Source organism: Pongo abelii, chromosome 1 (genome assembly GCF_028885655.2).
Source record: "Pongo abelii isolate AG06213 chromosome 1, NHGRI_mPonAbe1-v2.0_pri, whole genome shotgun sequence".
In the NCBI taxonomy this organism is placed as follows: domain Eukaryota; kingdom Metazoa; phylum Chordata; class Mammalia; order Primates; family Hominidae; genus Pongo; species Pongo abelii.
In genome coordinates this window covers 200,608,570-200,629,038 of record NC_071985.2, presented here as the reverse complement: position 1 = coordinate 200,629,038, position 20,469 = coordinate 200,608,570, and the positions used below count along the sequence as shown (strand labels likewise).

General features: G+C 43.6%; 2 protein-coding genes across 9 annotated transcripts in view; both read right to left on the bottom strand.

Annotated features, from left to right (window-relative positions):
* RNF19B (ring finger protein 19B) overlaps positions 1-20,469 on the bottom strand; it is a 40,037-nt gene that overhangs the window by 5,411 nt on the left and 14,157 nt on the right. The window contains exons 4-11 of one of the 8 annotated variants that reach the window (XM_063713549.1): positions 15,105-15,310; positions 13,758-13,902; positions 11,935-12,097; positions 11,050-11,164; positions 9,545-9,685; positions 7,798-8,005; positions 3,956-4,087; positions 2,757-2,817 (exon numbers count right to left, since the gene is read on the bottom strand). In XM_063713549.1, the coding sequence (XP_063569619.1) occupies positions 2,757-2,817; positions 3,956-4,087; positions 7,798-8,005; positions 9,545-9,685; positions 11,050-11,164; positions 11,935-12,097; positions 13,758-13,902; positions 15,105-15,310 (1,171 nt within the window). Of the gene's footprint in view, positions 1-2,005; positions 2,868-3,955; positions 4,088-7,797; positions 8,006-9,544; positions 9,686-11,049; positions 11,165-11,934; positions 12,098-13,757; positions 13,903-15,104; positions 15,311-20,469 lie in introns of those variants that run through there. The other 7 variants (XM_054538231.2, XM_024248724.3, XM_063713554.1 and 4 more) reach the window with 7 other exon arrangements.
* Positions 16,753-17,979, bottom strand: LOC129051711 (metallothionein-1E). The gene is given in 2 exon segments (XM_054538242.2): positions 16,753-16,901; positions 16,904-17,979. Coding segments are annotated over 2 exon segments (183 nt in total). The 5' UTR covers positions 17,025-17,979; the 3' UTR covers positions 16,753-16,839.

Sequence of the window (20,469 nt, the reverse complement as noted above, 5' to 3'; positions counted from 1 at the left end):
GGAGGCCGAGGTGGGGGAATCACTTGAGGTCAGGAGTTCTAGACAAGCCTGGCCAAAATGGCAAAACCCTATCTCTACTAAAAATACAAAAAGTAGCCGGGTGTGGTGGCATGCACCTGTAATCCCAGCTACTTGGGAGTCTGAGACGAGAATCACTTGAACCCGGGAGGCCGAGGTTGCAGTGTGCCAAAATCATGCCACTGCCCTCTAGTCCGGGGGACAGAGCCAGACTCCGTCTCTAAATACATAAATAAGATCTGAAAGTTCGGGAAGTTGGGGCATGAAACTGACTCATACAGTCAAAGTAAGTCACTGCAAGATTTGGAATCTGACATCAGGTTTCACGAGTCTTCTATTTTCTTGCTATACTGTATATAAGCTTTCACTTCTAAGGACATTATTTTGTCAGACGGAGTCTCACTCTGTCACCCAGGCTGGAGTGCAATGGTGCGATCTCAGCTCACTGCAACCTCAGCCTCCCGAGTTCAAGTGATTCTCCTGCTTCAGCCTCCCAAGTAGCTGGACTACAGGTGTGCACCACCACGCCCAGCTAATTTTTGTATTTTTAGTAGAGACGGGCTTTCACCATGTTGGCCAGGATGGTCTTGATCTCCTGACCTCGTGATTCATCTGCCTTGGCCTCCCAAAGTGCTAGGATTGCAGGCGTGAGCCACTGCGCCCAGCCCATTATTTTATTTTTTATTTTTATTTTATTTTTGAGATGGAGTCTCCCTCTGCCTCCCAGGCTGCAGTGCAGTGGGCGATCTCAGCTCACTGCAACCAGCACCTCCCAGGTTCAAGCGATTCTCCTGCCTCAGCCTCCCGAGTAGCTGGAATTACAGACACATGCCACCAGGCCTGGCTAACTTTTGTATTTTTAGTAGAAATGGGGGTTTCACCATGTTGGCCAGGCTGGTCTTGAACTCCTGACCTCAGGTGATCCACCTGCCTCGGCCTCCCAAAGTGCTGGGATTACAGGCGTAAGCCACTGTGCCCGGCCAGGACATTATTTTACAGAGGCAAAACTCTAAGTAGTACAAACTTAGCTCAATTTTCACAAATTTGTAAGATCACATAAATATGTTTAGAGATTTTGAGGGCATACCCCCTCCTTTCATTACAAATCTCAGATTTTAGTCCCTTTTATTTAAACCAGATTAGCAAAACTGAGAAAGTTTTTTAGAACACGGAGTGGTATACCTGAGAACACGGCAAACACCTATGTCATTGCTTTGTGATTATGCGCATCAGTGTATTTCTTCCTCCAATAACAGAATATTCTGTTCTCCAACTTGTAACCATGCAACATTCACTGAGAACTCTTTTTTTTTGAGACAGGGTCTCTGCCACCCAGTCTGGAGTTGCAGTGATCTCGGCTCCCTGCAACCTCTGCCTCCCCAGGCTCAAGCGCTTCTCCTGCCACAGCCTCCTAAATAGCTGGGATTACAGGCGTGCGCAACTACCGCCTGGCTGATTTTTGTACTTTTAGTAGAGGCGTGGTTTCACCACGTTGGCCAGGCGGGTCTCAAACAGCTGACCTCAAATGATCCACCTGCCTCGGCCTCCCAAAGTGCTGGGATTACAGGTCTGAGCCACCGTGCCTGGCCACTGAGAATTCTCTTAAGAGCTACCTGGGACTGCCACTCCTTCGCTCCTCTGAAGCATATGACTACTAGTGACTATAATGCAGAAAAGGGTAAAGTTTTGAGTAAATTGCACAGTTGCTTCTAGAGGGCAAACAAAGTTAGTTTTAATCTACTGCTTCCCTATTCAGCGGACTCAGCTAATAATTCTTCAGCCTGACTACAAAGTCCAAAACAAGCCTAGCTTTGCTTCTTGTCATGCTAAGGGTCATAGGTTTATAGATGACTACTGCGGTTGGATTTGAATACAATCCTTCTTCCCTGGGATTAGAAAAATTCAGGTCTAGAGACTGTCAAAGATGGTGCTTTGTTTCAAACACTTGGCTCTGTGGGACTATCCAAGCCAAGGAAAATGAGGTAAGTTGAATTATGACAGAAATCTTTATTAAAATGTGTCTTTCAGTAATATGTTTAGCATTCAATATACACACATACATATATACACTCTTTGACACACCTCACGGATTGCTGCCATCAGTTTAACCAATAAATTAAAACTAAAAAGAGGGAGGGGAGGGGAACTAATGGCAAACTTTTCATATTTTATCTGGTAAGAAATTGTGAATTTCTCAGAATTTCCCTGGGCGAAAACCTGTGACCAGAGAATCTTTGAAATAAAATACATAAATCTCTACCCCTTGGGAAAAAAAAAAAAAAAAAAAAAATTCCAAAAGATGCAGTTACAAGTGTGCTTCTCAGAACAGGAGCATCCATTCCACTTCATACTCTGGCTTCTCCACCTTCTGGCTTCAAGACAGTTTGTCCCTCGGCTAGGGCAGAGAGGTTCATATGGGCACTTGGGCTCGGTGCACCTTGGGCTTTGGGGGTCGAGGGGCAGGCTGCAGTATGGGAGCGGGGGGAGCCACACTCATCTGAGGTGATGTCTGGCACATCGTCTGACTGTGTATCAGAGCTCTCTAGGTCACTGCGGATGCTTTCAGGTTGGGCCAGGCTGATGTCCCAAGGTTTGCTGGCGAGGCAGTCTTTCTGTTCACAGCTTTGGTGTCTGCAGGGGGGATCCTCTTCACCGCCTCCGCCACCACTACCTTCTTCTTCATTCTCTGCCATCTGAGCATGAACATGGAGCGAGTCCTCCATGCTGCTTCCACTCACCAGCTGATAGTGGCTTGGTTTGGCTTCAATGTCCACTTGGATTTCCATATTGTTGCATTCTCTGTGGAGACAAAATCCACTTTGCTGAGTCATGCATGGGTCATGCTAAACCTGTTGGTAAAAGCAGTTCGTGGGTTCAGGATTAGGAATTTCAAAAAGATAGGTAAACAGTTAACTAGAGCTCACTTTTAACAAAAATAACATTTTAATCTAACACTCAAATGAGATGGAGGCTGGACGTGGTGGCTCATGCCTATAACCCCAGTGCTTTGGGAGGTCGAGGTGTGAGGATCGCCTGAGTCCAGGAGTTTGAGACCAGCCGGGGCAACAAAGTCAGACCCTGTTTCTAAAATAAAAAAAATTAGCTGGGCATGGAGGCACGTGCCTGTAATCCCAGCTACTCGCGAGGCTGAGATGGGAAGATCACTTGAACCCAGGAGTTCAAGGCTGCAGTGAGTTATGATTGTGTCACTGCACTCCAGCCTGGTTGACAGAGCAAGACCCTGTCTCTAAAAACACAAAAATAAAAATAAATGAGATGGAGAAGAGTAATTAGATCCTTTTTGCTGATTTAACTATACATGCACACGTGTGCTCAGATGCACACACGTGTATCTCAGCCAATCTCTTTAAACATACAGAAAGAGCTTCCAAAATTCAACTAAGGGTCAGAGCCCCACGCTAGCTTACTCAAAATAGAAAAGTAAAAGCTTTTTACTACCATGCCACAAGCAGAAGAAGCCAGAATACCTACTAGTGGGAGTACCACAATCACACCATCCCAGATACACTAGTTTCTCAAAATGAAAGAGAAAGAAGCTATGGGAATCCTATCAAGCAAAGGGCAAGCAGAAACCCTAGACTCGAAGACATCAATGAACATCAATGTAGCTCTTTAAGTTCCATGTAATTATACACTGTTGTAATAGCCAAGAAAGACAAAAAAAAAAAAAAAAGAAAAAAGAAAAAATATATAAAAGGAAGAAAGAAAAGAAATCTCTAAAAATCAAGTGCTAACAAGAAGAATCAAGAGATGCCAAACACTCAAGTACCAAGAACTTGCTCAAATGAATTCACAGGTTACGCTATATATCCCACGAAATGGTACATACAGCCCTAACATGAGGCATTGAACTTCTGAAGACCTAGTACCCAACCAAAAAATGCAACCTCTCCTGGACATCTGACTGTTCACATACCTGTCCTGTGGGTTGTAGGAACTGATTATGGAACCGGCCATAGCACGAGTGCTTGCGTTGTCACTAATTGCACCAAGACTGGCTGTGTCTTTGGGGAAAATTTCCTTTTGGACATCGGCTTGAACTTCTAACCTGTGTAAAGAGGGGACGTTCAAGTTAATATGAGACCTGGGTATTCCAAGACAGTCTGCTTCCTGGCACACATCTCTTCCATTACTCTCTTGCAAATTGTGGTTGTCTGTCTGATCTTCTCCAATTGTCAAACAGCGCAAATAGATGCCCATACATTTTTTCTCTTAAATATCTATTGAAATCGTCCCCTCCTTTCTATCCCCACAGCTACTGCTTAACTTCAGGTTTTCATCATCTCCTGCCTGGATGACTAAAATTGGGCTGCCTCTCCAGTAGCCCTTAAGTCCAAGTCAAACAACCTCTAGAACAGTGCCAGTGTGAATAAAGACCAAATCACCCTAACAATTCTCTAACTCTTGGCTCCTTACTGCCAACAGGCATTAAGGTCTTCCTGATCTGCCAGGAAACTCTCTGTCCAGTTCTATCACTCCCTATAGATCCGAAATCATAGTCACTCTGAATTTTTTCTTTCTTTAAATACCTATACATTTTATACTTCCATGACTTTGCACATGCTATTCTGTCTCCCTAGAAATTTCCTTTCTCTACCAGACAAACTTATACTCAGTCCTTAACAACAAAGGAACTATCACTTCCCCTCATTATCCCAGCAAACCATTCACTTCTTGCTAAGTACTCCCACAGCACCTGCCTACTTATTTATTATTATTATTTTTTAGAGGGAGTCTCACTCTGTCACCCAGGCTGGAGTGCAGTGGCACGATCTCGGTTCACTGCAACTTCTGCCTCCCAGGTTCAAGTGATTCTCCTGCCTCAGCCTCCCAAGTAGCTAGGATTACGGGTTCCCACCACCACACCCAGCTAATTTTTGTATTTTTAGTAGAGATGAGGTTTTACCATGTTGGCCAGGCTGGTCTTGAACACTCAACCTCAGGTGATTGCCCACCTAAAAAAGGTGCTGGGACTACAGGCGTGCGCAGGCCCTGCCTACTTATTATTATGCATCTCTCACTTGTCTGTTAACTCCACAAAAGAAGAGATCACAACTCATTCACACTTTACCTTCCCTGCCTTGCACATAATAGGAAATCAAACATTTAACAATCAAATTACCTCCAGGGAATGAGACTGAAGGACATATAGGAGCCAACCTCTTCCCTCCTCTTGGAGCAGCAAACTTTCCCAATAGTGTCTCAGAGCCCATAACTATTTCCTTTCTTGGCTCCAACACCACTTTGTTGCACAGTTAAGTATTTCCTTATAATGGGTTTCACAGTCAAACCCATCTGACTCATTCACTTCCTATAAAATAAAGGCTTTCACAGAACTAGAACAGCTGGACTGGCTAAGCTGCAGTTTCAGCAAGTCAGTCTCCAATTATGTCTGTCTGCTTATTTACAGGGGTGTTGGTTTTAAGAAAGCACAGCAGTGAATACGCCAGCATGTGGGGGCGGGATCCCCTGACAAGAGACAACCAGATTCATGAGATGCACAGACCGGTCAGTAGCAGCCTGCAGCTGCACATTCAAGCAGCTTCCATCCTACTGCCTGAGCCTTTGCTTTGCTGTTCCAGCTTCAGGTGCCCTTAAAAAATGTGCCAAGGCCCAGGGAAATGAGGGAATGCAATGGAAAGTGCAGTGTCAGAGACCTGGGTTCTAGTTTCAGGTCTGCCACAGAATCACTCTGAGTTGGAAGAGTCTTTCAGAAAGGGCTCCTACTTAGGTGGTTCTCAGATGGTGGTTCATGCAACGGCTGTGCTAGAATTACCTGGGGAGCTTTTTCAAAACACAGATCACCCCCTAGGTGCCACTCCAGGAAATTCTAAGTTATTCATTCTGGGATGGGTCCCTGAAGTCTATTTTTAAGAGGCTCCCAGGTGATTGACAGGCACTCAGGTGTGAGATCCAGTCCACCTGCCATCTGTTGCTTGAATCCTTCTTATAGCCAAATAGCCATCTGGTCTCACTGTAAACATTTCCCAGGGATAGGCAGCTCAGTATCTACTAAAGTAGCCTTTTTCCTCTTTGGGCTTTCATGTTGCTTTTCCCTATATTCTTTATACCGAACCAAAATTAGTTTCCCTTTAGTTTCTGCCAAGTCATCTTAATCTACCTTTTGGTATGAGGCATAGAAGTCTAATCCTTTTCACAGTTGAAGGTCCTTTGGATAGCTGAAGGCAACCATCTCCTCTACCTTCCTATCCTTTGTTCTACCTTTACCCCTCCCTAGGCCTTTCTTCTCCATTGCATTCAACTAACTGCTTCTCAGGAAACATGTTATGCTCCTCTGAAAATATACACTCTGGTCTGCCTAACTAGTGAAATGACCAAGCAAGTCACAATCTTTTTAGTTACAAAGCTTTACGTATTTTCAACACAAGTACACAGAATTGATTTTCCTTATCTAGCAAATGGAAATAGAAAGGTAATAAGGATTGCAGTATCAATAAACCAGCTGGGTGCAATGGTTCATGCCTATAATCCTAGCACATTGGGAGGCCAAGTTGGGAGGATGGCTTGAGGCCAGTTTAAGACCAGCCTGGGCAACAGAGCAAGACCCCATCTCTACAAAAAATTTAAAACGTTAGCTGGGTGTGGTGTGTGCACTTGTAGCCCTAGCTACTCAGGAGGCTGAGGTGGTAGGATTGCTGGAGTCCAGGAAGTTGAGGTTGCAGTGAGCCATGATTGTGCCACTGCACTCCAGCCTGGATGACAGAGTGAGAAAAAAAAAACAAAAAAACACCCCAAAGCCCACTATCAATAAACCATGATGGGCTGGGTGTGGTGGTTCACGCTTGTAATCCCAGCACTTTGGGAGGCTGAGGCGGGTGGATCACAAGGTCAGGAGCTTGAGACCAGCCTGGCCAACATGGTGAAACCCTGTCTCTACTAAAATACAAAAATTAGCCAGGCATGCTGGTGCATGCCTGTAGTCCCAGCCTCTTGGGAGGCTGAGGCAGGACAATCACTTGAACCCAGGAGGTGGAAGTTGCAGTGAGCCAAGATCGCGCTATTGCACTCCAGCCTGGGCGATAGAGCAAGACTCCGTCTCAAAAAACAAAATAAATAAGCCATGATACAGCATAAATGCTAACTGAAAGCCAATGACAAGCCTAATGGAGAGCATAGCTTTAGGAATTCTATAAAAATGCCTACTCTCCCTTCCTGAAGCAGGCAGCCTCAGGCAGTCAAGGGAGAATCTGAAGTCAGAATTATTTTTTATATAGAGGCAGCTATGGTGCAATGGAAAGAACACTGAACTTTGCATAACTGACGTAAGCTTTTTTTCTAAGCTTGTTTCCTATTTAAAAAAAAAAAAAAAAGGCCTGGCGCAGTGACTCACGCCTGTAATCCCAGTGGTTTGGGAGGCCGAGGCGGGTGGATCACGAGGTCAGGAGATTGAGACCATCCCGGATAACATGGTACAACCCCATCCCTACTAAAAATACAAAAAATTAGCTGGGCGTGGTGGCGGGTGCCTGTAATCCCAGCTACTCAGGAGGGTGAGGCAAGAGAATCGCTTGAACCCAGGAGGTAGAGCCTGCAGTGAGCCGAGATCGCGCCATGGCACTCTAGCCTGAGCCACAGAGTGAGACTCCGTCTTTAAAAAAAAAAAAAAAAAGTAAAAACAAAACAAAACCACTGACAAAATAAGATGATATATGGCACAAGCCTGGCACAGAGAAATGGCTCAATGTGTTACTTCTTATAATTCTAACCATTTCTGTCAGAAATTATCTATTTGTTTACCTGCTATATTTTCCCTTGCCACTGGAGAGAATGCCGCCACTCAGCGTGCCCCCTGAGAGGGCTGCAAAGCTGGCTGTTTCGCTGTAAGGACCTTGCATAACACTAAGTCCATCTGTAGGGCTTCCACTAGTGCTCAATACACTAGTCAGGCCTTCAATGCTGCTTTCCCCAATGCTAGGATTCTTGAGGGCTCGCCAGGCATCTGCCACTGGGGATAGAACCAAACATCCAATTCAAGACAGCAGAGCATCAAAACAGTCAGTAGGCATTTTCCTGCAATGACTTTTCAGAGAACTAATGTATTTACTTAATGAACAGGTACTGTGTGCAGTCGCCACATATCAGGTGTTTTAACATATGTTCATATTTAATCCTCCAAATAATTAGGCATTAATAGCCTCAATTTTAGATGAGAAAACTAAAATTTAAAACTAAATGACTTGTCCAAGGCCATGGTAGTTACACGAAATTATAACTCTGATTCCAAGTCCGCTATTCTTTCCACTACACTGTTGCTTCCATGTAACCAAACGTGAAGATTTAAAAAATGTGTTTGAGTCATGTGCTGATTTTAATAGGAAGCTTCTAGTAGAAAGCTAGAAAAACCAGCCAGGCGTGGTGGCTCACGTCTGTAATTCCAGAACTTTGGGAGGCCGAGGCGGGTGGATCACGAGGTCAGGAGATGGAGACCATCCTGGCTAACACGGTGAAACCCCATCTCTACTAAAAATACAAAAAATTTAGCTGGGCGTGGTGGTGGGCACCCATAGTCCCAGCTACTCGGGAGGCTGAGGCAGGAGAATGGCATGAATCCAGGAGGCGGAGCCTGCAGTGAGCCAGGATCACGCCACTGCACTCCAGCCTGGGCAACAGAGCAAGACTCCGTCTCAAAAAAAAAAAAGAAAAGAAAGAAGAAAGCTAGAAAAACCTTTGGGGATCTCTGTGCCCTACGTTAGTTACTATGGTAAAGTAGAAACCACATTAAAGTAATAGTCAGAAGACTTGCCCTAGTCTCAGCTCTGTGAAGCTCTTAATAGATAGTGAGATGAAAGCTTAAAGAAATTCCTATTTAGGCCGGGTGTGGTGGCTCACACCTGTAATCCCAGCACTTTGGGAGGCCAAGGTGGGCGGATCATAGGGTCAGGAGATCGAGATCTTCCTGGCTAACATGGTGAAACCCCAAACCCCGTCTATACAAAAAAAATTAGCCAGGCGTGGTGGCACGTGGCTGTAGTCCCAGCTACTTGGGAGGGGCAGGAGAATCGCTTGAACCTGGGAGGCGGAGGTTGCAGTGAACCAAGATTGTGACACCGTACTCCAGCCTGGGTGAGAGACTCCGTCTCAAAAAAAAAAGAAATTCCCATTTAAATGGAGATAACAGCTCCATCCTCCCTCGTCAGAGAGCTGTCTGTTGTACAAAGCAAGTGAGATAATTTTGTAAAATACTCTGAAAATTATCAAGTACTGTGCAGATATAAAGATGTTATTATAATCACTACTACTACCAGCATACTTGGAGTTACTTGGAATCCTACTAGTTTGTACCTGCCACACAGAGGCAAGTACCAGGGGAATTAACCTAGTAACTCTGGAACAAAGAAATGAAAAGCTAAAAATACTTTACCCCCTACAAAGCTCATTATCCAAAGTAATCCAATGACAATCTCCCTGTAAAGTGTGCTGAATTTTACTGATTTTTATCTTGTATATCATAAATTCAAATGGAAATAAACATCCTGATTTTTACCTGTGATTGGACCATCATCTTCGTCAAATTCAATTTTTACTCCTTTTCCGTTGGCTGTGCTAACTCCACAGCCGCCTCCACGACAAAGAGAAATGGGCACAACCCCATAGACATATGCCAGCATAATGGGGACACCAATACCTGGGGGAAGAGAAGGAAACATGTCAGTTGGCTATTAGGTTGCAAGTGCCCTGAATTCTTCTTCCCAGTCTGGGCATGGACAAACCACTTTATAAAGAAAGAAAGACAGAAAATGGCTATCCCAAAAAGGTGGCCTGGTGTAACAGAATGATGACCAGGCTAGAAATCAGAAAGGTTTGGATTAGACTCTTGGCTTCATTTACTAGCTGTATAACCTTGGACCTATCCTCCCAGGGTTGTCAGTAATCAAATGAGAATGTTATGTACTGTGCTTTGCACAGTAAATGTATGTTGCTTTCATTTTCCCCTCTTCTAATCACTGCTGAAATGCTAACCCAATCAAGAGCCAATCAAGAATCAAATATTAAATAAGTGACTACTGCTTGCTTGTAGTTTAGGATCTCCTCAGGATGTTAATTCCAAAATCTTACTACTGTGTGAGGTAGAATGGCTTAGCTGTTAAGAGCACAGGATCTGAAGGCAGATTAACTTGCTTCATGCCCCAGCTAAGTGACCTTGGGAAAATTACTGCACCTTTCTTTTTTTTTTTTTTTTTTGAGACAGAGTCTCACTCTGTTGCCCAGGCTGGAGTGCAGTGGCACGATCTCGGCTCACTGCAAGCTCCGCCTCCCAGGTTCATGCCATTCTCCTGCCTCAGCCTCCCGAGTAGCTGGGACTACAGGCGCCCACCACCACACCTGGCTAATTTTTTGTATTTTTAGTAGAGACGGCGTTTCACTGTGTTAGCCAGGATGGTCTCGATCTCCTAACCTTGCAATCCGCCCGCCTCAGCCTCCGAAAGCACTGGGATTACAGGTGTGAGCCACCGCGCCCGGCCAATTACTGCACCTTTCTATTAAAATTATGCTTCCTTTTGTGAGGATTGTGAGAATTAAATAAATTAATATATGCAAAAGTCTCAGAACCACTCCTGGCACATGAAGAGCCACATTAAATGTTAGTTACGCTATTATTATTCTAAAACAAACTCTTATGCCTCCCAAAGTAATGTGAAGCATTAAACAAATGAAAACAAAAGTAATTTTGTTTTGTGGATTTCATGGCAAGCAGAGAAGGAAGATGAAAGGTGAAAACTAGGGCTTAAAGTAAGTTTCTTTAATTCAACCTTTTCTATGTAACAAATGGAGTTCCAGGCACTAACTTAAGACCAAAAGATCGCACACTCTGATAATTTGGTGTGCTTGAAAAACTTAAAAATAATCATAATCATGGTGCCTAACAGAATTTACTATCAAGGTGGGTTGGCATAAAATGTAGGAGTCTTTGAGAAACATCTGGCCATCTGGCTAAACTGCTATGGTCAGAAAGCTGAGAGAGAAGAGGTGTGGTCCTGACTAGCTTACCAACACTAACTGCAGCAATAACTGGGGATGCAATGACCGACAAAGTCACTCCTCCAGTGATAGCCAAATTCCTCTTGTGTTTGGAGGTTTTCCTTCCCTCATACCTGCTGTGAATCTAAGAATAAAAAAACAAAATCCAGGTCAGCAGGTTAGGACATCAATCTTTTGCCAGAGAAAAAAAGGACCGGTGAATATTCACTTGTAAGTTATCTATATTAAAACATATCCTCCACCCCAAATAGGCGTCTTTATCAAATTTTAACCTAACTCAGACCTGGAAGATATAAAGTAATACAGACAAAGTTATTCCAAAAAGAGACAAAATAACTCAGCAGAATGAAGTAAGCATTTTACCTTCTTCTTTTTTTTTTTTCTGTAGTCTAACATGCAGGCTGGAGTGCAGTGGTGCAATCTTGGCTCACTGCAACCTCTACGTCCCTGGGCTCAAGCAATCCTCCCACCTCAGCCTCCCTAGTAGCTGGGACTGTAGGCACATGCCACCATACCCAGCTAATTTTTCTATTTTTTGGGGTAGAGATAGGTTTTGCCATGTTGTCCAGGCTGGTCTCAAACACCTGGGCTCAACCGATCTAGCTGCCTTGGCTTCCCAAAGTGCTAGGCCACGTATTACAAATGTGAACCACCATGCCCGGCCCAGCATTCTACCTTTAAGTCACTGAGACAAGCAAGGCCCAGGATGTTAATAAGAACTTTCAGATCTCATGGGGGTTTATGAAAATCCATTTAAGAAAGTAAGGTTATTTTTATCTAAGAACCAGCTGGTTTTCAGGCAGCTCTGAAACATAGCTCCTTCCCATTTCCCTCAAACCTTTACCAACGAACCTCAAGTTGAAACAAGCACAGAAACCAGCATGTCTTTCTTACCTTCCTTCCAACATAAACAGGAATGCCAATGACCATGGCAGGAATGGCAATGCCAGCAATAAGAGAAATCCCCACTGGAGCACCAATCAACGTGCCCAGCTGCCAAAGAATTTTCTTCTTACGGCTCCATGGCTTCTTGCCCCAGAATGTACAGCCAGAGGGGCTGCAGGGGAAACAGACCGAAGTTAATGTCAACATTACAAATACAGCTAGTATTATCAGAGGGCTTGATAACAGCAACAGCCTTCTTTTCAGTAAGAGTGATTAACAGAAGAGTTTACGGGAAATGAATATATTACACAAGGGAGAGCAAAGGACAAGGCCAGACTATTAGAGCTCTGGGCTCTTTAACTTTTTTGGTTGTTGTTGTAAAGACAGGCTTCCAGACTTGAAATTCCTTTTCCATTCTTCTCTGCTGAATTCTGTCTTCCCTAACCCACCAAAACTGATCTAGCTTCCATGACTGACAATACTTGGGATGCTGCATAGCCTTATGCACTTGACATCCCATCCAGACACACTACACCTTGCACTAATGAACACTCTGATTTGTGTAGTTTTCTTGGCATATGTCCTACCATACCTAATAGATACTGCAAACCATGCTCCTGGGAGAGGATATAAAAAGACCTTATCATAACCTTTCTATCAGTTTGGTATTCTGAGTTTAGCTACTTTTACATTCAGCCCTTCTGTGCCCAACCATTTTTGCCCATTCTCTTTGTGCTATCTTCTCCACTAGAAGGGATAAACAATTTTGAAAATAGGGATCATGTCTTACTCACCCCTATGTCCCCAATGACTAGCACACAGTTAAGTACTCAAATGTTCGACAAATTGGCAATGAAGGTGTTGTGTTTCATTTACACAATGAATGTTTGTTTGTAAATATTAACACATTTTGTTTATTTGTAAATATTAGCAAATATTTTGTTTGTAAATATTAACTCCTCCACAACAATATTTTAATATTCACTCAATGAGGCTGGGCATGGTGGCTCATGCTTGTAATCCCAGAACTTTGGGAGGCCGAGGCAGGCGGACCACCTGAGGTTCGAGTTCGAGACCAGACTGGCTAACATGGTGAAACCCCGCCTCCACTAAAAATACAAAAATTAGCTGGGCATGGTGGTGGGCGCCTGTAATCCCAGCTACTTAGGAGGCTGAGGCAGGAGAATCACTTGAACCTGGGAGGTGGAGGTTGCAGTGAGTCGAGATCGAGCCACTGCACTCCAGCCTGGGTGACAGAGCGAAACTCTGTCTTTTAAAAAAAAAAAGAATTCACTTAATGAATTCCTTGGGAACCCACTAAATGCAAAAAACTGTAAAAAGGTCACAACTCTAGCCTCAAGATACTTACAGTTTAGTAAGATAAGATATATACATGAAGTGTAAAGTACTGACGATATTTATGACAAAATATAAAAGAAAGTCAAAGAATGAGGCGGAAAAAGGAGAAGCAACATGGATGAAAGGCATTTAAGTGGCTCTTAAAAGATAAGAACTGAACAAGTTGAGATAAAAGGAGGATACTGGAAGGTAGGCAGAAAGCATTCTAGGCAAAGGAAAGAACATGAACAAGTATGGAGGCAAGACAGCAAAAGGGAAAAAGCAAGTCCAGACTACCTGTAATATGGCATGCAAAGAAAGGTAGAAAGAACTAGAATAGTAGCTGGTGAAAACATGATTAGAGGAGCATGTCAGAAGTTTTCACAGCTTCCTTAATCTGTAATGAGAGAACGGCTGTGTCTTTTTGACATCCTTTTCCCTAAATCAGTAAGAGAATAAGACTACGAAAGGAATGGATGCATTTCCCATCTTACCTGAGGTAATGCAAGTCTGAGATCTCTTTCATACAAAGCCAACAGAATTCACAGCCACACACTGCGCAGGTCATGTGATTACAGCTTCCATCATTCATCTTAATAATGTATGCACTGCATCGTGGGCATGGCTTGATGTCATCTGCTATGAGTGGGGGAGGAAGAATGGGTAGAAAAAACACCCCTAGTTAAATCCAGTTTGATTTAATTATTCCTAGGAGTATATATAAGAAATGAGGCAGCAGTCAAGAACTCTTCACTGAACACTCCAAATTGTACAACCCACTTTACTGGAAGGTTGGCTATGTCTAGACCTCAGGAATTTTCATAAAATGTATCCTGTCTCTTATTGAGCTGCCTATCCCAACAACTGGCATCTTACACAGCACTTGAACCACACTCTAGCAAGGAGACTTCCTTAGGGAGAAAGATGTTTCCAAGAAAAATGAAATTTCTACCAGTCAATAGGCTGGCAGATTTAAAAGAAGAATCCTACAGAAAGAACAGCCTGCAGCCTGGAATTAGCTTTACATTTTTAAAAACTTTAGTTCGGGAAATTTATTTTTCAGGTTCAACATGTATCACTGTGATTTGCTGTTAACATAGCCCACAATCCCTTCCCATGATACTTTCAAATTCAAAACCTAAAATCAACTGGGTATGCTATGTAGCATATACTTGGTAATTTTCAGAGCAAGTTATGAACTATCCTAATAAAATGACAATTTAGGAAATTATGCTGTGCCAGGAAAAAGTGAATGGCAAAATCTTTCCTACCAGCCTCTCCCAAATGACATCAGCAAAATAAAAGTACAAGCAATAAATCCACTGGCATTTTAAAATAGGTTTCCTCTGACTCGTCAAGGTTGGAGCTGAATGTGTGACACTCCTCCTTTTAAGGTTAATCATTAATCTATACTAATACTGTTTCCTTTTCTTCAATCTGTACTCTACTTCCAAAGGCAGTGAGGCACTTAAGTCAGCTTGAAGGCAAACAGCACAGGTTTAATACTAATTAAATGTCTTTCTGTTCACAATGAAAGTTTTGAAAAAGCCCCTAGCAAAACAAAATGAACTAATTGCTCTCCAATCTGAGACATACTAAGAAAGTAGGAACTACATAATTCAATTTTGTTGCATTTCAATTTTATATAGGTTGGATAATCTATAACGGTCAGAGAGGGAAGTGCTATCTTTATTATAATATTGAAAGTATTACCAAATGATATTTTCTGCTCTCTGATCCTTTGGAGTACTTGGGTTATACAATAAGATAATTTCTTTCAGCTTTGGGCTCACATCATGAAATACCAAATAAAGAGACAACGAGATAATGCCAACTTATACCTGGTCCAGATTCTTGCCCATAACTGAGACCTGAAGTGTGTTTGGTCCGAACTCGTAAAGTCTGGGCCCTCTGTTGACGGGCCATATCGCATGTCTGATTTGGATGCCATATCTGCTTGCAGTGGTAGCAGAACTCAGTCTGGCAACCTTCCCTCTCACAAGTTAGCTTCGGGCAGCTTGCACAGCCATAGGCAATAACAGCATAACTAGGTAAGGAAACAGTAAGAGATACCAGTAAGGTAAGAATGATCTAACCAAAAGAGACATTATTCATCAGAGTTAACAATGTTTGGCACTACCCCACTATCACATATGATAGAGAAAAGAATACACATACACACACATATACACACACAAGCACATTTGACCAACGGTAAAATATATCCCATGTGAGAAAGTAAACTTTTTTTTTTTTTTTTTTTTGAGACAGAGTCTTGCTCTGTCACCCAGGCTGGAGTGTGGAGCGCAGTGGTGTAATCTCGGCTTACTACAAAACCTCCACCTCCCAGGTTCAAGCAATTCTCCTGCCACAGACTCCCTAGTACCTGGGATTACAGGTACAATTAACCATGCCTGGCTAATTTTTTTTGTATTTTTAGTAGAGATGGGGTTTCACCATGTTGGCCAGGCTGGTCTCAAACTCCTGACCTCAGGTGATCCACCCGCCTCGGCCTCCCAAAGTGCTGGGATTACAGGCGTGAGCCACCACGCCTGGCTATAAATTTCTTGAGATTCCAAAAACACAAATCATTTATTTCCTTTAAAAAGTGGAGGTGGAGTATCTTATTTATCCTGGATTTCCAGCATTTATTCAATCATAGCTGAAGCTGCTTTAGGAGTAGTTTGTCACAGTAAGTTTCATAAATAACAGGGTACAAAACTATTTCCTTTTGATAGTTTGCTATATTTAGAGAGATTAGTATTTGTTTATATGAAGGAAGAGAACATTAGTGAAATAAAGAGCTATGGCAAAAACTAAAGTTTATTTTTTAATTCTTTTTTTTTTTTTTTTTTTGAGATGGGGTCTCGCTGTCACCCAGGGTGGAATGCAGTGGCTCACTGCAACCTCCGCATCCCAGGCTCAAGCAATCCTCTTGCCTCAGCCTCTAGAGTAGCTGGGACTACAGGTGCGCACCACCACACTTGGTTAATTTTTGTAATCTGCATAGAGATGGGGTTTCGCCCCGTTGCCCAGGCTGGTTGCAAACTTCCGGGCTCAATCAATCAGCCTGCCTCAGCCTCCCAAAGTGCTGGAATTACAGGCATGAGCCACCATGCTACCTTTTCATTCTTTTTTTTGAGATGGAGTCTCGCTCTGTCGCCAGGCTGGAGTGCAGTGGCGCGACTCGGCTCACTGCAACCTCCGCCTCCCGGGTTCAAGCGATTCTCCTGCCTCAGCCTCCTTAGCAGCTGGTATTACAGGCGTGCACCACCATGCGCAGCTAATTTTTGTAGTTTTGTAGAGACAGGGTTTCACCATGTTGGCCAGGACGGTCTCGATCTCTTGCTCTTGTGATCTGCCCTCCTCGGCCTCCCAAAGTACTGGGATTACAGGTGTGAGCCACCGCACCCAGCCTTTTTCATTTTTTTTTTCTTCAAGTAAAAACTGTTTTATTGTCATTAACATATTTAATATAAAAAGAAATGAAGCAAACGGCTCAGTGTTGTATTTTCTAAAAAATCCAGGTTTGTGCAGGTTACTCTATTTACATCTGGGAGCACAGCTGTCCCCACATCAGGCATAGCAGTTGCACTTCTCTGACGCCCCTTTGCAGATGCAGCCCTGGGCACACTTGCACAGCCCATGGGGCAGCAGGAGCAGCAGCTCTTCTTGCGGGAGGTGCATTTGCACTCTTTGCACTTGCAGGAGCCGGCGCACGTGCAGGAGCCGCCAGTGGCACAGGAGCAGTTGGGGTCCATTTCGAGCAAAGGAGATGCTGGAGCTCCCACCGGTGAGGCCAACAAGCAGTCAGGCAGTTGGAAAGCGTGCTGCCTTTTTCATTCTTAAGTTCCACTTCCACAGTGAAGCTGGTCTGACCATAGTCACAGAGACAATAACCCTAAAGACTTATGATCAGCATCCCTCTTGAAAGCTCATCTTATCTTTCCATACTTTTTCAATTCAAATCTATACCTTGAAATGTCTTGATAGGCTCCAGAATCCAAGAATACCATGCCTCTATCTTATAAATTAATACAGCATTAAGGCCATACCTCCCTTTCTCTCTTCTGACACATATTCTTTTTTTTTTTTTTTGAGACAGAGTCACACTATGTCGCCCAGGATGGAGGGCAGTGGCATGATCTCGGCTCACTGCAATCTTCTCCTCCCAAGTTCAAGTGATTCTCCTGCCTCAGCCTCCCAAGTAGCTGGGATTACAGGCGCCCGCCACCACGCCCGGCTTCTTTTTTTTTTTTTTTAGTAGGGACGGGGCTTCACCACGTTGGCAAGGCTGGTCTTGAACTCCTGACCTCTGGTGATTTGCCTGTCTTGGCTTCTCAAAGTGTTGGGATTACAGGTGTGAGCCACTGCACTCAGCTGTGACACATATTCTTCATGTAAAGATTCAGAATTTATCAGCACTAATGTCGACCATTTCTTGTAGTTCATGTTCATTTACCAAGAATTAGTCTCACACAAACAATCCAATATATTTATATAACTATTAGCCTTTCTGATTAATTCCAAATATGTCAATTAAATGCTCAGATTACTCTAACAAGAAATATAATACTTGTATAAAATAAAATTTTAGCCAGGTGAGATGGCTCATGCCTGTAATCTCAGCACTTTGGGAGGCTGAGGCAGGAAGATCGCTTGAGGCCAGCATTTTTAGACCAGCCTGGCCAACACAGCAAGACCTGTTCTCTTAAAAAAAAAAAAAGAAAAAGCCGGGCGTGGTGGCTCACACCTGTAATCCCAGCACTTTGGGAGACTGAGGCGGGCAAGTCACAAGGTCAGGAGTTCGAGACCAGCCTGGCCAACATGGTGAAATGCTGTCTCTACTAAAAATACAAAAAATTAGCTGGGCATGGTGGCAGGTGCCTGTAATCCCAGCTACTTAGGAGGCTGAGGCAGGAGAATCGCTTGAACCCGGGAGGTGGAGGTTGCAGTGAGCAGAGATTGCGCTACCATGGGTGTCACTCCAGCCTGGGTAACAGTGTGAGACTCCATCTCAAAAAAAAAAAAAAAAAAAAAATTCAGCCAGGCATGGTGACACAGGCCTGCAGTCACAGCTACTTGGGAGGCTGAGGTGGGAGGGCTGCTTGAGGCTGGGAGGTTGAGGCTCCAGTGAGCCACGTTTGCACCACTGCACTCCAGCCTGGGTGACAGAGTGAGATTCTGTCTGAAAAAATAATAAATAAATAAATGGAAAGTTATGAAAGTTAATCACACAATTTTTTTTTTTTTTTTTTTGGAGACAAGGTCCCACTCTGTCGCCCAGCTTCTGGACAGTGGTGTGATGATAGCTCATTGCAACCTGAAACTCCTGGGCTCAAGTGATCCCACCTCAGGCCCCCAAGTAGCAGTGCATACCACCATGCCCAGCTAACTTTTTCTTTTTTCTTTTTTTTTTGTAGAGACAGGGTTGGTCTTGCTATGTTGCCCAGGCTGGTCTGGAACTCCTGTCTTCAAGCAACCCTCCCGCCTTAGCCTCCCAAAGCATTGGGATTACAGGCGTGAGCCACCAAGCTTGGTCTATCACACACATTTTTAAAAACATCAGTAATTGCAGGTTTCCCTGTTGCCATCTGCACTCTGTCCTCTATTCCAATACTCTCCTGCAATATTCAAAGACCTCAAATAACTTGTGCAAAAAGCTAATAACATTTTCTGGGATTTATTCTACAGTTTGCTTGTTTATTTGAATGTACATGAGATGTTAATCATAGCAACTCAAGTTCTCACGTTTATCACAGATTCTGCAAATTGACTTGAGAATGACGCTGAAAATATAAATGACAATGTATCCCCTATGTTATATAATACAGGCTGTATTAAAACTCTTTTCAGAAAGAACAAAGTGAGAATAGGTCAACCTATGAATGCAAATGATTCATATCCTGTAGGAGTTCTGAGCAAATTTACCCCACCTAGCTGCAAAATAACTACTAAAGATAAACAACGTGTCTCCTCAAGACAGTGACTAGCTTGTTATTTTGCATTAAATGGCAAAGTTACTGGATGACCTCAGAAAAGCATTAAGTCAACTTCTAAAGATACAAATTAAGTGGACAGCCAGTAGGGAGCCTTGAACACTTCATCATCCATTCCTACCTCACATGGCAGAAGTAAATGTTTATTAACATTCCCCCAAGCCCCCATTTCTTTTTTTTTTTTTTTTTTTTGAGATGGAGTTTCGCTCTTGTTGCCCAGGCTGGAGTGCAATGGCGTGCTCTCGGCTTACTGCAACCTCTGCCTCCTGGGTTCCAGCGATTCTTCTGCCTCAGCCTCCCAAGTAGCTGGGCTTACAGGCGCCCGCCACCATGCCCAGCTACATTTTCTGTATTTTTAGTAGAGATGGGGTTTCACCATGTTGGCCAGGCTGGTCTCGAACTCCTGGCCTTCAAGTGATCTGCCTGCCTCAGCCTCCCAAAGTGCTGGGATTACAAGTGTGAGCCACTGTGCCCAGCCCACTTTTTTTTTTTTTCCTTGAAAAAGAAGAACATTGGATAGGATTGACAATGTCAATTTTGAGTGTGTAACTTGGTGCCAAGAAAGTAAAATAACCCCAAATACTCATGAATCCACAGCAATCTATTACTACGACACAGAATTACTCCGGGCACGAGATTTAGCATTCCTGTTTTTGGGTACCTGGTCTGAGCTCTTGCCTCTGACTCATGCTGCATGACACGGAGCTATTAAAATCTCCAAACCGGCCTGGTGCGGTCACTCACGCCTGTAATCCCAGCACTTTGGGAGGCCGAGGCAGGTGGATCACCTGAGGTCAGGAGTTCAAGACCAGCCTGGCCAACATGGCGAAACCCCGTCTCAACTAAAAATACAAAAATTAGCCAGACATGGTGGCACTTGCCTGTAATCCAGCTACTTGGGAGGCTGAGGCAGGAGAATTGCTTGAAACTGGGAGGTGGAGGTTGCAGTGAGCCAAGACCACAACATTGCACCCCAGCCTGGGCAACAAAAGAGAAATTCCATCTCAAAAAAAAAAAAAAAAAAAAAAAAAATCTCCAAACCTTAGCTTCTATTCCACCAAATGGAGGTATAGGTACTTGTCACATTCAAACATAGCTAAACATGTTCTAAAACTGCATGTGAGACCTTGTCCTCAAAGATATATGGCGTAAAAACATCGTACACTCTTGTCCTACTTCCTGGCCTTTACATACTCTATTCCTTCTA